General features: G+C 41.8%; 1 protein-coding gene across 4 annotated transcripts in view; it reads left to right on the top strand.

Moving 5' to 3' along the window:
- Nucleotides 1–1,658, top strand: part of apaf1 (apoptotic peptidase activating factor 1) — a 78,508-nt gene extending 76,850 nt beyond the window's left edge. For all 4 annotated transcript variants that reach the window (XM_083692428.1, XM_083692429.1, XM_083692426.1 and 1 more), the window contains one exon: nucleotides 810–1,658. In XM_083692428.1, coding sequence (XP_083548554.1) covers nucleotides 810–956 — 147 coding nt within the window. In that variant the 3' untranslated portion in view covers nucleotides 957–1,658. The remainder of the gene's footprint in view (nucleotides 1–809) is intronic.
- Nucleotides 1,659–16,423: the final 14,765 nt, after the last annotated feature.

Genomic DNA, 16,423 nt, shown 5'->3' with positions numbered 1-16,423 from the left:
CAAATACAAACAGCCTTTTGGACTTGCAGTGGCTACTGAATACCTGAGGCTCTCAAAAGCAAATTAATACAAATGCAAATCATCAATACAGGGCTACAGGGTCCGTCCGATGTATTTTCTCCGAAATATGTAGAGGAGAAAGGAGGAGCGCAGGGACCGTGGCACAATGCATAAAGCCTCCCACTGTGCAGTACATCAGCCGAACTGCACTCTTTGCTTTGTGAGTGCACTGTGTCCATGTAGCCTACTGCTAAAATGTGTGGAATCAACTGAGAAACATTATTTCACTATCAGTTAATAATATGCAATTTCGTGGACACACATGTTCCATGTCTGACATCATTTTATGAAGTTTCAATGAAGACATTATTTGTTCTAAATTAAGGTTTATCCAAAGACATCATTTTGAATTTCATCGACCGGACAATAATGACTTATTTTCCAAATTGAAACAACTCATAAGCTACTCTTCACATAATTCATCAGGCGGCAATGTTTGTAAACACACTATAACACACTGTAAGCATATCCATTATGTTCAACAATGCCTCCTGGCGGTTGTTTTGCCGAGGTGAATTACCTAAAGTAAAACTCACTGGTGCCGTCGCAGAACTCCTGCGACATCGTCACACCAGCGGCCCAATTCTAAACTTCTGCCAACTGTATCTGATTCTGTTAGCCCACATTGACTGAAAGTAAGTTAACTCTCTTTCTCTCTCCATTTTCTCTCCCACTATCTTTTACCCCCCTTCCTCCATCTGTCCGCCCTCCCTGTTCTCTCTCTCTCTCTCTCTCTCTCTCTCTCTCAGTGGTGGAACGTGGAGAAAGGGGAGGCCCTCCAGACCTTCTACCCCACAGGTTCTAACCTGAAGAAGATCCACGTGTCACCTGACTTCTCCACCTTCGTCACCATCGATAACATCGGAATCCTCTACATCCTGAAGAAGGTGGAATGAGAAAGGGGACGTATGCCTGTAAGCTCCATCCCAATAGTCTACAGGGGCTTCCTCCCCTTTCTGCCGTTTTTTTAAGTTGAGATGAGGGAGAGGAACCACAAAGAGGAAACCACATGAACTATTGAGACATGTAAGAGTTATGGGAAACAGTAGAAAAAGGGGTGTGTCTAAAATCAGACACACTTCCTGTGAATAATCCATCATTCCTATTGCTACGTCTCTGCATGCCTTAAAAGTCCCAAAAATCCAATAATGATGCAAATGGAATCTGATAATATCATCATGATTCAATTTACAATGCTGTAATTGTTGTATTAAGGGACCATTGAACAAAAATGCATTTGATTCTTACTGCACTGGGGTTGGTTTTATTGCATGCAATAACAGGAGATTTTCAACACTGTTTTTAATTAAGGTATGATGTACTATTGGTGATGAACTCATGAAATGCACCAGCCTTATGATTTATACCTCTATAGTGATGTTGTTAGAGGTGGCTGGATTGTTTCTATGCTTCTAAGTGCACTTCTTTTGCACTGCTTTGTCAACCTTCTGACTATCCCGTTTGAATATCATGGTGGAATTCCTTCCCCATGTCATTCTGTTATCTTCACCAGCAAATTGTATTTTGTCTGTTTAAACCTGTGTATGTGGACTAACTAAAGCCTTAATCTGAACATGGAAAGGGTTTTTGGGGCATAACCTTGTAATTCATTATTCAGGAATCAAAAGCAGGGTTCAAACTGCACTGTGCCAACAGGGTGCCGGCACTCCTTTTTACTAATCAGGGCTGCCTCAAATTATCAATGTTGGCCCCCTCATACGCATGAAAGAACATTAAGGAAGCATTAATGATCCCCAAAGGGCTAGTGTGTAATTGGAACCTTGACCAAAGGCATTATAGTCAGAAAAATAGCATGTTATTGTCTAAGGCATTTGGATCAGCCTTATGATGAAATCTACGGTGATGTCTCTCGGCATTTTGGACACTAATCATACCGATGGAACCTTTTTGTACTAATCTTTTTTTAATTGTGCATACTATTCTTTTCATAATAAGTACATATAGAATATGTTTTCTTACTACTGAGTCAACACCTCCCTTTGCAGCAGGTACTACAATCATTCACCTCATGCCTGTATCAAGATGATGTCACTGTACAAGTACAATCAGCCTTCCTTCCTGTCCTCCCTGAGGTAATCCCTGACCTAGTGCTGTTGGGTTGTGATCAGTGATGACTTGGGGAGGATGGGAGGAAGGGAGAAGTGTTAGAACAGGGCCCTTTGTCTATGATGTCATAACATTGGACCATTCTCTATGTGTGTGTTAAACTTAAAAGAGACAATTCCTGTCAATCAAATATGGGAATTCTCTGTCAGTGAAACTCTGTCAAATTCTCTGTCAATGTGAAATGTTGAGGTCTTCTCAGGATATTATTATTGTTATGGTGAAGTGCTTTGTACGTGTAATTTATAATGCTTTTGAGAATAAACCTTCTAATGCAAGCAAAGTGTATGTTTCCCTCCATGAGAATCCTGCAGCTCTGTTACTCTTAACCCATATTTAAGGGGGCATATTTGCGACAGACATATCTAGACAGTGCATGCTGTTTTAGACAAAAATAAGGATGTTTGTTGCCAACCAACTGAGGGGGTTTGCAGTGCATGTGTGTGCGTGCGTGTTGTGCTTCCGTATTGTGTGTGGGTGGTGGAGACTGCGTGGTGGTCAAAGAGCAGCTCCTCTTGGGAGTGCTTGCCGCTGACATGGCGTTGGTCACGCTCCGCCTGTCTCTGACACGTCTGGCCGTCATGCCACTGATGGGAACGGACAGGCCCATGACATGCTGCCCGTCTCCTGTCCACCACTGTCTCTGTCTCTGTCTCTCTCTCTCTCTCTCTCTCTCTCTCTGTCACAGCTCGAAATGTCAAGGAAAGCGCTGAGGACCGTGATTTTGGGGATGATAAGGTTGAAAGTTTAGACCGCAGCGAATCAATGAAAATTGTTTTGGGTATGTTATTACAAAATCATGAGTTTATAAGAGCATGCCAAGAGCCAAGCTGAGCTGAGCTGAGCTGTACTGAGCTGGCCTGGTGAATCCACCATAGCTTGGGTCAGGCCTGTATTTTGTAAAGCCCTGAACTGCTTTATCAGTCACTGCTGATTGTCATTCACTATTTAAATACAAACAATCCAATCGTGACTAGACGATTGAGCTTGAGGCCGCTGTATGAACTTTCCCCTCATTGTGTCAGCACAGTGTGTGTGTGTGTGTGTGTGTGTGTGTGTGTGTGTGTGTGTGTGTGTGTGTGTGTGTGTGTGTGTGTGTGTGTGTGTGTGTGTGTGTGTGTGTGTGTGTGTGTGTGTGTGTGAGTGAGTGAGTGAGTGAGTGAGAGAAAGAGAGAGAGAGAGAATACATTTGCATGGCAGAGAATTATAGTGTGTGACAGAAAAGAAGAGAGGCAACACAGGTGGCTGTGTACTGAGTAATGTTCTGTTGTCAGCTTGACTGCTGACCTCTCATATATATCCTTTTATATCCATTCACATCTCAATGACTCTACTGCCAAACATGAGCCTGAAGTCTGGATTCAGAAGATAGGTCCAATTGGCTTAAACAGTGGTGAAATCTGAATATACTTTTTTGAAAGTTGAAAGTGTGCGCGCGCGCGCGTGTGTTACACTGCCCGATCAGTGCCTTTGTCTGTGCCTGTGTATGTTTGCATACACATTTAGCCCTGCGTCCTCGGAGCACTGTGAAGTTTTAGAGCCTTATTGAGGTGCTCTCTATCCTCATTAATTCCCTCTCACTCCTTAATTAATCATTGTCTCTGGCTGAAGTAATTAAAACTATAGTGTCAGCTCACAACTAGGATACTTTATCAGGCCAAAAATGTCCCTTTGCAAACACAGGTAATTTATCCTCTTGCCACCATGCTAAAAAATACAATACTCTAGTCTGATCTGCTAGTCTACTTAACCTAGTTAGCTCACTTAGCACTTGGGAATGATGGATTTAGGTCTAGGCTAATGTTAGATCTTTATGCAAATTGTTAGATCTTTGTAGCTTGTCATTGTGCGAAAGAAACTCATCTTCCCAGAGTCCTAGAGTAGAGTATGGGAGAGAGGAGCTGGAAGTATCAAGACAGGCTTCTCCGTCTGCAGTCTGAGCAACATTTAAAACTTTTCCCCTCCCCTTCCCATAATCCCTTATTAATGTTTCATCTTGTGGTCCTCTGTGGCTCAGTTGGTAGAACATGGCGCTAACAATGCTTAATAATAAAAGCTTGGATAAAAGCGTCAGCTAAATGGCATATATTATATTATCTTTTTATATCTTTCAGTCTGAGGGTTGTGCTCTGCATGAATGTGCATGCAAATATGTGTAGACATAGACACAGACACATACAGTACAGTCTCAGACAGACAGACGCACAGGCACAGACACATACAGTACAGTACACACACAGACACATACAGTACAGTGCACACACACACACACACACACACACACACACACACACACACAGACAAGCATGCAGACACACATACAGACATGAAGTACTGACACATGAAGTACTGTACAGTAAACACACACATACACACACATGCGCACATAGAGACAGACACACACACACACGCAGTGACTGAAGCATGATGAATGTTACTGTGAGCCATCTGCCCTGCTCTCTCTGAGGTCTCAATGTTGAAGAGGCTCTTCCTAAAGATATGATGTAACCCACTTCTCTGTCTCCATAACCCCCACAGCACCACAACAACCCCACAAGCACTAAACAGTTATATCAAAACAGAGGTTCACTTTGCAATGAACTGAGGCTGTTTTTATATGGATGCTTTGCATGTCATGCCATCTTGGTCTGATGTCATAAATGACATCATACAAGGGTTGCTGTGGGGATAGAGTATTGAGTGAGACCATTGTCTCAGGTCAGATAGCAGGACTCCGTCTGTACTGATCTGTCTCGTATCTTGCAAACAGTCATGGGATAGATCAAAAGTAGCCCGACTAAATTGTGCTGTCATATACAATGTGTAGAGACTACTTGTAACTGAAATAATACATCTGTCAATTATTGTCATGTTTTTCCTCCAGCGAATGTCTTAGTTACATGAGCTTCGAAACTAGCAAAGGACTTTGGTAGTTGAAGGTGCAGCTATTACTTAGTTTGGAAATGTACACGAAAACTAGCATAGATTGTTCGGTGAGCCAGTCAGCTGAGCCACTCACATTTCACATGAAACGAAACAGGTGCTTTACCCGTAGCTGTGCAAACTTAACAGTGCATATCAATTATTCCAAAAGTGACTTCAAACAGTAACAGTAACTAACAATGTATATTGAGTTTTCATGATTTTGTAACATCGCATGAATCTCACAAATTAGTATCTATTTTATCATGGATGCTTTCTAATCTTCAGATCTGAAGATTGGTTCCACGTCCTACAAGACAGGTCGGTCGAGGCTCAGAATGTCATGTAGGAATGACGCCATCTCTTGAAAAAATGTATGTGGTATGTGGTGGCTAAAAATTAGTAAATTGTTTTGAACTTTCTTCTGGGTAGTCATGGTTATGCTACATGATGTCACAGTGACATCATCAGAGAGTTCCATGGCTGTTATTGCTAAGAGGTTTAACACTGTGATGAGACATGGGTGTTGACACAGAAAGGCTGTCATGGCTACTCCTAAATTGTCATCAGTAGGTTTCTATTTCCCATATAGACAGTAGGCTAAACTATTTAGAACCAGAGCACTAATGGTGCATTACTTAGAAGTATTACATTATGTGTTACTGTAACTGAGATGCTATTGAAAGCGATTTGCACACCTACCACCTTTACGTTTATTTTGAGGGTATTTTTATCAACAGACAACGCTGCAATACGTATTAAGATTAGAGGAATCCACAACCTAAAATGCATAAACTATTAGAAGGATTGGTAGAGGCTTGTAGTCATGTAGAGGTTAGGGTGTTCAGTTATTGTCCAATTGTTATGACTAACAATTGTAAAGTGTTTAAATATTTACTGGGTCAATATCAGGCTTTTTGATCCTATGTTCATACATATGTTTCAAACACAATTTGTAAAGGAAGCAATTGACAGTGATATGTTGGTGAGAACAGCAGGCAAAAGTAATGGGAAGTAATGATATCTGAAATTAATGTAGATCAGAATATGACCTGCCACTGCGTTGATTTACTGTTGGTTTTGCGAGAGATGCGAAAGATGGTGCCAGTCGCACGTGGGGATACATTTCTCACCACGCAGTTATAGATTAGCGTTACTGACAGTTGGCGTTGCTAGGTTGGCGTTGCTACGATCACGTATTTCTCTCGCTGTTTCCCTAACAAAGGCTAGGAAGGCCAGGACAGAGCCAGACAAGTGTAGCCAGACAAATGTTGTCCCCCACCAATAATAGAACACCCCTCCTTATTATCAGTGTTGCTTCTTCCTCCTCTCCTCTTTGCACCCTATTATGACGTTTTTAATGACAACAACCTATCATTTAACCGCACCATAATAAGATGAATCAGTTTCACCGCAAAACTCCGAAACAATCTCTATGGCAAGAAGCATCATTCACCAAAGTTTAATCAAAATTGTCCCAGTGGTGTCGGAGTTAAAGCGAGTGACATACGAACGGACAGAGACCGATTTCATTGTGGTTGACAATAAGTTTAATTATATAGTTTAATTAAGCCATTACAACAACTTTTAACGATCAAATGATGGCGCAAAATGTTTCCACACTCTTCAGTGATATGAAAAACCAAAAGGAAAAAGCTGCTAATCAGTTCATTTTGGTGTGAGTGGAGTTTGTTCTGCTCTCCCATAGGCAACCTGTATAAAAAACAGCGTTTCGTCTCCTTATTGGAAATAACCGCCCAATAACCGCCCAAAGAGGCAGAGTGAATCGGCTTCCTTTAAAGAGGCTTTGGTTAATCCTAATGCTGTTATGATGTCATAATGGGGTTGTCAGGTTCTAGAATGTTCCAGTGAATAAACAGAGGGGGTTTAGCAGCGAGGACAAAGGCATATCTTGAACACATTCTAGATATGTGTATTTGTAACAGGTGATTATTTTTTGTATCTCTTCTTATAGGATCAAATATGACAACCAAATTGTTTGAATTTGTTTTCCCTGTTGTATATTGCTTAGACTGTCTGTTTTTCCATGTTGTTACAACATTTGTATTCCGTTGGCAGTAATTGAGTCTTGCTTACATCCAAATACTGAAACCTGGATAAACATTTCTTATGGAGGACTGGAGTAATGTCAGTCAGGGTGACTGGAGCGTTGGTGAGGAGATGATACAACAGCGGGAGAGAAGGCCTGACTGGTGATGAGGAAAGTGCCACTCAAGATCCAGCTCTTCGTTAAAGGCATTAGGAGGGATGGAGAGAAAGAGAATGGATTTAAGAGACTGGAGGAGAGGATAACTGAGGGAGGGATGATGAGGAAGATTTGGAGAAGGTGACAGAAAATGCAGAGGATGGAGGAGGAGGAGAGGGAAAAGTGTGTGTTAGTTTGAGGAAAAGAGGAGAGGAGAGATGAGGAGGGAGAAGTAGGAGTGCAAGGAGAGATGGGAGGAGTTGATGGTGGAGGGGAGCAGAACAAGGAATGGAGACAGAGAGAGCTGGAGGAGGAGGAGGAGAGCGATGAGATGAAGAGAAATCAGGGAGGAGAAAGAAATCCTGAGGGAAAAGTTGCGGATGGAGGTAGAGGAAAGGATGGAGGGAAAAAGAAGGACGAGGGACACAGAAAAGAAGCAGCGAAAGCAACTCAGTCTGCACAGGAGAACAGATGATGAGAGAAGAAGAGATGAAGGAAGAAATGTACCATGAAAATATAACAAACAACTGAGAAATAAGTGAAAGGAAAAAGAGAGAGCAGAATGATACAAAAACAGAGGAGGAGAGGAGAGAAATAGCAGTGGAGAGAAAGAGAGAAGAGGAAAAGAAAAGACAGGTGATGAGGAGAGAACATGCTTGAAATAGGTTATAGAGGAGAGAGTGATGGAGATGGAGATACATTTGGAAAACAGAATGCAAGAAGCAGAGGAAGGAAAGCTGAAGGATAGGAAAAAGAGACCTGGTGGAAGGAGTACAGCAGGATGACATAGTGAGAAAAACTGAGGAGAGGAAGAGGAGAGAGGACATCTTGAGACTGCAAGTATAGAGAGAAGAGAGATATGGAGATACTAATTGAAGGGGGGAGAAAAGGTTAGGAAGAGGGAAAGATAGAGGATAAAGAAAACTAAAAATGAGATAAAACGGAGAAAAGAAGACAGAATGAAAGAGGAGAAGAGAGCAACAAAGAAAAAGTGTGAGGAAGACAATGCAAGAAAAGAGGCAGAGGCAGGGGAGTACTAGATCAGGAGGCCAGATTGCAAATGAGAGAAAGAGGGAGGCCGAAAAAAGAGAAAGAGATGGAAAGCATGAGGAAAGGGAGAGGAATGAGGACAGAGAGAGGGAAGGGAGAAAGAAAGAGACTGCCAGAGGATATTCAAATTAAAAAGGAGAAGAAGAAAGAGCACAAAAACACAGCCAAGAAAGAGGAGGAGGAGAATGATGAAGAAGACTGGCGAAGGTGACAGAAAATGCAGAGACTGGCTATAATGAGCGTGACCAAAGTGATAAAGTTGATGAGGATGGAAGTGAAGTTGAGGATATAAATAGCACAAAGGAAAATAAAGGCAAGAGTTTGGAGGAATACACAAATAAAGAGGATTGAATGAGTAAGGAAAGAAGATCCCAAAGATGAGGAAAGGACTGATAGCGATAATAGTGAAAGTGTCCAAACAAATGAAAACAGAAAAGAGGTGGATGAGGTAAAGAAAGCAAATGATAAATGACACATTAAAAATGTACAGATTACGAGAGCACTGACAAAAGAAAACTAGAAGATGGAGCGAATAGGGCAGCTGATAAAGAAAAAGATTGCCCAAAGCTCAGCATTATTTCGTCTTTTTCTTACATGAAAAATAATCTATGTGCCAGAAGTGGCGAATATGCAATCTGAGAGGGGAAAGCATTGGTATTTCACGCTTTTTCTCCAACACCACTGGCCCAATTTTGACTCAACTATGGTGAAAGATGCGTCTTGCCATAGAGGTTGTTTAGGAGTTTCGAGGTGACGTTGATTCATCATTAAAAACTTCATAATAGGGTGCAATGTAGAGAGCTAGGAGTGTAGCCTAATGCAATAGGCCTGAGAAATCATGCAAAGTTGTAAGAAGCAAGACTGATAATGAATCAAATAAGCACTATATGCTCCGGTAAGGTTTCAGCCTGGCTACGAATGCTGTAGGACTGTAGCCTAATGCAGTAGGCCTATAGCCTAACAAATTTGTGAGTGAAGTCTATTATGCAGCATAATTTAATGCCGAAACTTGGCCTATATCAATACGGAAACCAGAGTTGTGTCAACTAGGTTAATAACCAGTCGCATTAGCCTGTGCACATATTTTGTCTTAGCCTATTGGTGAAATTTGTGTTTGAAGTAAAGGCGTCTCATATCAATAGAGTTAGTACGATAGTAGCCTGTCACGCCTGAGGTTGCTTTCTGGTGACTCTGGGGCCCCCTCTGGCTATACGGGTCAGTGCCTCCCAATCTACCTTAAATCATACCACCTGTGTGTTTGTCCCCTGTTTGTATAAATAGCCTGTGTGTTCCCCATGTCTTCGTCCGAGATTCTCCCCGTCAGTAGAGAGTAACCTGTCTGTCTGCTTGTATCGCTAAGTCCAGTGATTCCCGTTCGAGTTATTATTCCACTTGTTAAGTGTGTACTTTATTTAACGGAGCTTGTTTTCTCCACTTTTGTTTTACCGTTTGGTCCCAGTGTTTGTTTGTTCCCCACTCCCTACGTTTTACTATATTAAATCCCCTGTTTTAAGAAAGACTTTACGCTGTTGTCTGAGTATCTCTCCGCACTTGGGTCCACCACACTACCACCCACCCTAACAGTAGCCTAATGGTGCCCAAGTAATGTTTCTCTTTGGTCACAGAAGGTGATCGCAACAAGAGAAAAGCTCTCCCTGTGCGCAATGGGAACACAGCACTGTAAAACAGAGACAACATCTTGCTTCATTCACAGGCTTCTCCATCACTGTCCCTTTATAGAGGGGTGCTACATCATTCGTGGCAGACAACATGTTTACTATATACTTGTTTTCTCTTTCTTTCTTTGTCTCTTTGTCTCCCTGTCCCTCTCTCTCTCTCTCTCGTCTCTCGTTTCTCTCTCTCTCTTGCTCTCCATTTTCAATGTACATGTTTTACAGTAACTTTCTTGGTTGATACTGTAGGACTCCAACACCCTGTGATCTGTTGATTCTCTGATACGCTCATATACAATCTCCACTGTGAGAAATGTTCTTATTCTAAATATTTTATGACATTTCTGAAAAAAAAAGATGGGATCGAAACGTCTGTTTTTGTGTGTCTGAATTAAATCACCATGGGAGCATACCAGAGTTGTGGACATTTGTTATTTTTTCTTTGATGTGTTCTTTTGCACCTGATTAATTGGATCTGCATATTTTTCTATGCTTAAGCATACAGTAGGTTACAGCTCAAACTCATCATCTGGGAAAACACAAAACATCTGTTTGGAACGGAGGTGTGTGACAGTGTAGAAACAACGTTTTATTTCCCATACCTGGCCCACTCTTTATTCCTGCAAAAAATCTTTGCTTGTTTAATGGGTTTAGAAACTTTTCTTAAGCCAACTCATCATAAGCTTATGTTACATAAGCCCACAACGCTGACAAATCCACAGCTGTCCCTTTTGAATTAATTTATTGATAACCATTCCTGTCCTTGGTTGAACTAACTGTGTAATGCCAAGTTAAATCTGAAATGCCCCGGCTAATGTTGTCCACCTCTATAAGCTGTAGCACTTAATTCTAATTACATTTCCAACTTCCATCAAAGTGAACATTTCTTGATCAGATGTGAGCACACTCAGGCAGCTGCTGTATGCGGCTTGATGAAACACTTTCGTTTGGGTACAAAAAAAGGGGCAAGTTACAAGCTTTTATTCTTCTGCATGCAAACTAGATCTACTCGGACAAGCTGTCTAGACATCATACTCGGGAAACACGTCAACATACTCGGGTTAACTAACCTCGAGCCCTTATCTTGGTTGCAAGTGGGATACATTGTAACCAGGGCAGTGACTACAGTGCCAACATGTTAACGACACACACACACACCTTTTTATCAGTATCACTAAAAGCAATACATTTACATTACATTTGTCAGTCATTTAGCAGAAGCTCTTATCCAGAGCGACTTACAATAAGTACATTTGTCTAATGTTAGTGAATCGTCGCAAGACTTTTTTTTACTTTCAGATCATTCTATTTTCATGGTGGAGTGACCACAACGTTTATCTCAATCTTTACTTTATTCTCAGCTGGATTTAAAAAAGTAATCTTTCTGCATTATAAAACAGTAAAAAAGAAGATTCTTAGCATCAATGTTTTTTTGTTTTGTTTTTAGGGGTCAGACCAAGAACAATGCTGTATTGTGTGTGTGCATGAGTATGCATTGCATTGCATGTACATACATGTGCACTCTACATGTGCATGCATGTGTGTGTTTGTGAGAGAGTGTACTTTTTGACAGTGATGGTGATGTGTGTGTGGTTCTAGGTCTCCCTGTCTGGCACTAGACAGGCCAACACCTGCTGGAATTGGCACCTGCATTTATCACAATCCCAGGTCAAACACACACACACACACACACACACACACACACACACACACACACACACACATACATACATACACACACACACACACAAACACACACACACACACACACACACACACATAATCCCAAGTGCTCTCACTCTCCTCACCTAACAGCAGAGCCTTGGCAGCTCGCCACTCTGTGTCACCACATTAAGATTCCCCCCCCCTACTGACCCTAGCAGAAAAGTGGTTCCTGTCACCTCTGAGCACTGTGTCACCACATTAACACTCCCCCCTGCTGACCTTGGTTTCCTGTCAGATCCCCCCCTCTCCCCCTGACCTTGGCTGAGCATTGGTTCCTGTCAGCTGGTCGCACCGCTGCGCGCCCACCTTTATGGCTCCCCCTCTCTGAGGGAGCGGGCCTTGTTCCAGACTGTTACCTAATTCTATTCCGTCCCCATCCCCCCTTCACCAAGCCTCTTCTGCATTCGTAAATCTGAAAAGATAGAAGAAAATAATATGGGGTTTGCTCCACCTGTCACTTAATTACATCAAGTACAGATTCAAACACATTGCTTGATCACCTACCAGGTCCTTTCAGGTCCCTGCATCTGAGGGGTGGGGACACAGGAAGGTGGCAGCTACTGTAATGGGACTGGGCCAGGGAGAGCAGATGTGTCCGTGTCTCACCCAGCATGGACTCAGAGCCAATAACTCACACAGTGGGACACTACAGGCCAGGGTTAGAGGAGGGGAGGGGAGAGGAGAGGAGAAGAGAAAGGGGGGGAGAAGGGAGGGGGAGAGGAGAGGGGAGAGGGGAGGAAGGCAAGGGCAGGAAAGAGAGGAGAGGAGAGAAGGGGGGAGTGGAAGGGTGGGGAGAGCATCCAAAAGAGGTGTATCTTCAGTGCCCTCCATAAGTGTTGGAAAGAGGAAGCATTTTCACTTTTAGAAAGAGAATCTCTACTTTGACCACATAGTAATTGTTTGATTTCAAAACCAAACTGTTGGAGTATAGCTAAAAGAAGACAACATGCTTCCTCTTTCCAATACTTAGGGAGGGCACTGCAATCGCTGTCAATATTTTATTCCATTTACTCTGTGTTAGGAAATCTGTATGGTCTCAAATCTCAAATGAATGGAGGTGATTGGCTCCATGGTATGGGATTGAATTAAATTGTTCTCAAAGCTCATTTCTTAACTTTTATTTATACAGGGGAAACGCAGAGACCAAGGCCTCTTTTGCAGGTGCACCCAGTCCAAAATATTTACAAAAAACACATACAAAATGCAACACAGTTCAATACAGAAATCCATCATATAAAACCACAATATATTAGGAGAAACAATCACATCACCAAGGAGGTCCTTAATTAACACCCTAAATTGCCCAAGAACATCCAACTGAAATTTCTTCAGTAGATCATTCCAGCAGTTAGGTGCACCACAACTAGCAGATTTACCCAATTCTGTGGAGACCCGGGGAACCTCAAAAGTTAACTAACTCTGAAAACGGGTTAGGTCATTTAAAAAAATAAATAATAATAACAAGGTTAGGTTAGCCGGCAGTTTATGCAGAAGGGCTTTATACAAAAAAGTAATGAAGTGATCTACAGGGATTTTAACGAGGTCCAGCCAACCTTCTGATAAAGTATGCAATGATGAGTATTAAAACGATCACCTGTGATAAAGCAAAGGGTGCTATGGTAGATCCAAGGTAGGCATCCAAAGGTTTAAGAGTAGTGGCTGCTGCATTTTGGTAGATGATATCACCATAATCAAGTACTGGCATGAAAGTTGATGACACAATCTGCTTTCTGCTGTTCAGGGAAAGGCACAATCTATTCCTATAAAAGAAGCCCACCTTAAATTGTAGCTTTTTAACAAGCTCCTCCATATGTTTTCTGAACATCATGTCTTTGTCAAACCAAATGCCCAGGTATTTATAATACGCTCAATGGGGGCACGACCCAAAGTACATACTGTATGCATAAATCAGATACATTTTTCTGTGATTGGGTAAATAACATATTTTGTCTTTCCAATATAGCAGGATACACAACAGATTGAACGAAATATGCATACAGCGCAAATCACTTTTCAGATGTAAAAACAACATTTTTGGTTAGACTATTCATTTTCAACAAATGAATGTCACTAATTAGCCAGAGACAGCTAATGAGCTGTTAATAATTAAAAGGTAAGGAGGGTGGTCAGTAGACGCTGTGGCCATCTAACACTAGACTGGAGTTTGACACCTCTGGCTTAAACAGACATGGACGTAGCTGGTCTGAGGCCCTGTTTTAGATCTCCTTCTTTTCCCACCTCTCTCCTCCATTGGTTCCTGTCTTCCCTCCACCATAATCACTTATCTTACAAAGTTGGACAAATGAAAGCATTAGGATCGAAACCCATCTTTACCTATTCAAAAACATTCCAATCTACAGTACTATTCCCTCATGGAATGGACAGAGGAAGGATGTATACTATGTATGCTAGGTATTGGAATGAGTCATTTTCTCTCTCTCCAGTTATGGGTAAAGCTCTCTCCCTCATGGTGGATTGTGAGTTTTTAATCTTCTCAGCAGCAGTGTTCTAGCTCAGAGACAGCTGATGGAAGGTGAGGCTGCTTCAAACAGATAATACCTACACACACACACACACACACACACACACACACACACACACACACACACACACACACACACTCTCCAAAAAGCTTGTCTTTTTTAATCTACTTTTGTATCAAATAAGATTTGTCGAATCAAGACGAAAGCCAAAGCAAAAGCCACCTAAAGTTCAACACAAGCTTTAAAAGCTGCTTTGTCCCTGTGGATTGACATTCGGTTGCTGTTTTAAGAGCGTTATGGCCTAGAAATGGCCCATTGTTTTGCTATGGTTATCTGATTATAAGGTTTAATGTTTGGCCGTGTCAGTCTCTTCAGGAAAGTTGAAGCCAGGCCATGGTTTTAATATCTTTTAATGTATGTTTTCCTTCTCCGCCCACGTCATGCTTTAATGTCATGCTCATAGCTTTAATATGTTCCATACATCACTTTTAGTATTAGTGGATAAACTTCCCCTGAAGCCAGTAAAAGAGGCTTTGTCGTCCTCTCCACCAATCAGCACCACGCACCAACACTCCTCAAGCCAAACCCCCAGGCCCGTCCCAGCCTGGCCAATCAGCTCAATGTATTGTCCATCAATCACAGCCCTTACTACCATGGCGACATTAGCGCTGTTTCACGACTTAGCTAAACATTGTCTGTCCCTGGTGATTAGTGCTTCTGCTGCTGAACTCAATATTATTTGGAGCAATGTGATTAGAACAGTGAATGTCTTTATTGGTTTTTATAACATACTGTATCTGGTGTGAGGCTATGTGATTTGCTTCATTTCTCATCATGTATGGAATAGTATGATTTTAGTGTAAATTTTTCATGCAAATATGCAGTACTTTCCGGTCATTCAATCAAACAAACAACTTTATTTGTCTCAAAGGGATATTTGTAATGCAGTGGGAGGGTACTCTTTGTAAAGGGTTTGCAAATGGTTTATAACCTAGCCCCCAATAGAATTCTAGAATGCTGCTGTAGATTACTGAGAATTCCCAGTTCATATTCTTAACAAATAGGTAAAGCCATAAAACAAAGGAAAATGGACGATTACAAGTTTGTTTAGTTTTAAAGACCACCAGTCCATAGCAGAATGATTTATATGTATATATATTTATATATATATAAACAGTACCAGTCAAAAGTTTGGACACACCTGATTCAATGGTTTTTCTTCATTTGTATTATTTTCTACATTGTAGATTAATATTGAAGACATCAAAACTATGAAGGAACACATATGGAATTATGTAGTAAACAAAAAAGTGTTAAACAAACCAGAATATGTTTTATATTTTAGATTCTTCAAAGTAGCCACCTTTTGCTTTGATGACAGCTTTGCACACTCTTGGCAAGTTTGTGTCCAAACTTTTGACTGGTTGTTACGAACCCCCCCCAGATACTACGTCTAGGGATATAAAAGGGGGGAGAAACGTAACATACTGTATCTGTATATGCGGCTGAGACCCGCTGGTGCGGTGGTAGTGCAACACACACAACGACTGAGTAAAAAATGAAAATAAGACAGATTTATTAGAAAAACAAACAACCAGACAACACGGGGGAAACATAGAGAGGGAACTAAGGGGAGGACGCCAGACGGCACCAAATAAATGAAAACAAAAATAACCCCAAAGCTAATATTATAGTCCTATCTGCTCTAACTACGAAAAGTCTGCTATCTAACTAACTAAGTCTTGCCCGCCTACCCTAGACCCAAAATACAAGAGGTGGCCCCCGCCTGGGGAAACTAACCTAGTGTATATAATAAAACCAACCTGCGTGATGGAGGTGTAAGCCCATGGGCGTCTTACCTGCCTAACTCGCCCTCCCCTGGGGCTAACTACAGGTGTGGCAGCGGACACAATGGTAGGACAGACACTAACAAGAACAGTAGGATACGATGATACCAAAGGACAGAGAAAACCGCTAACCGATGCTACCACACCCCTCCTTTCCTGAAGAGTGCGCGGGACTTTTAAACAGAGACGGACGATGGTCTAATTGGTTGATGGAGGCCGCCAGGTGAACCCATTGATCGAAGGGCAACAGGGGGAGTGAAACGATGATTGACAGGAGGATGAACCAATACCTGGGAAAAAGACATAGGGAAAAACAGACAAACGACACCACAC

The sequence above is a fragment of the Argentina silus genome (genome assembly GCF_951799395.1).
Source record: "Argentina silus genome assembly, chromosome: 20".
Lineage (NCBI taxonomy): Eukaryota > Metazoa > Chordata > Actinopteri > Argentiniformes > Argentinidae > Argentina > Argentina silus.
Note: the sequence above shows the minus strand (reverse complement) of the source record. Positions and strands in the feature narration are given on the sequence as shown.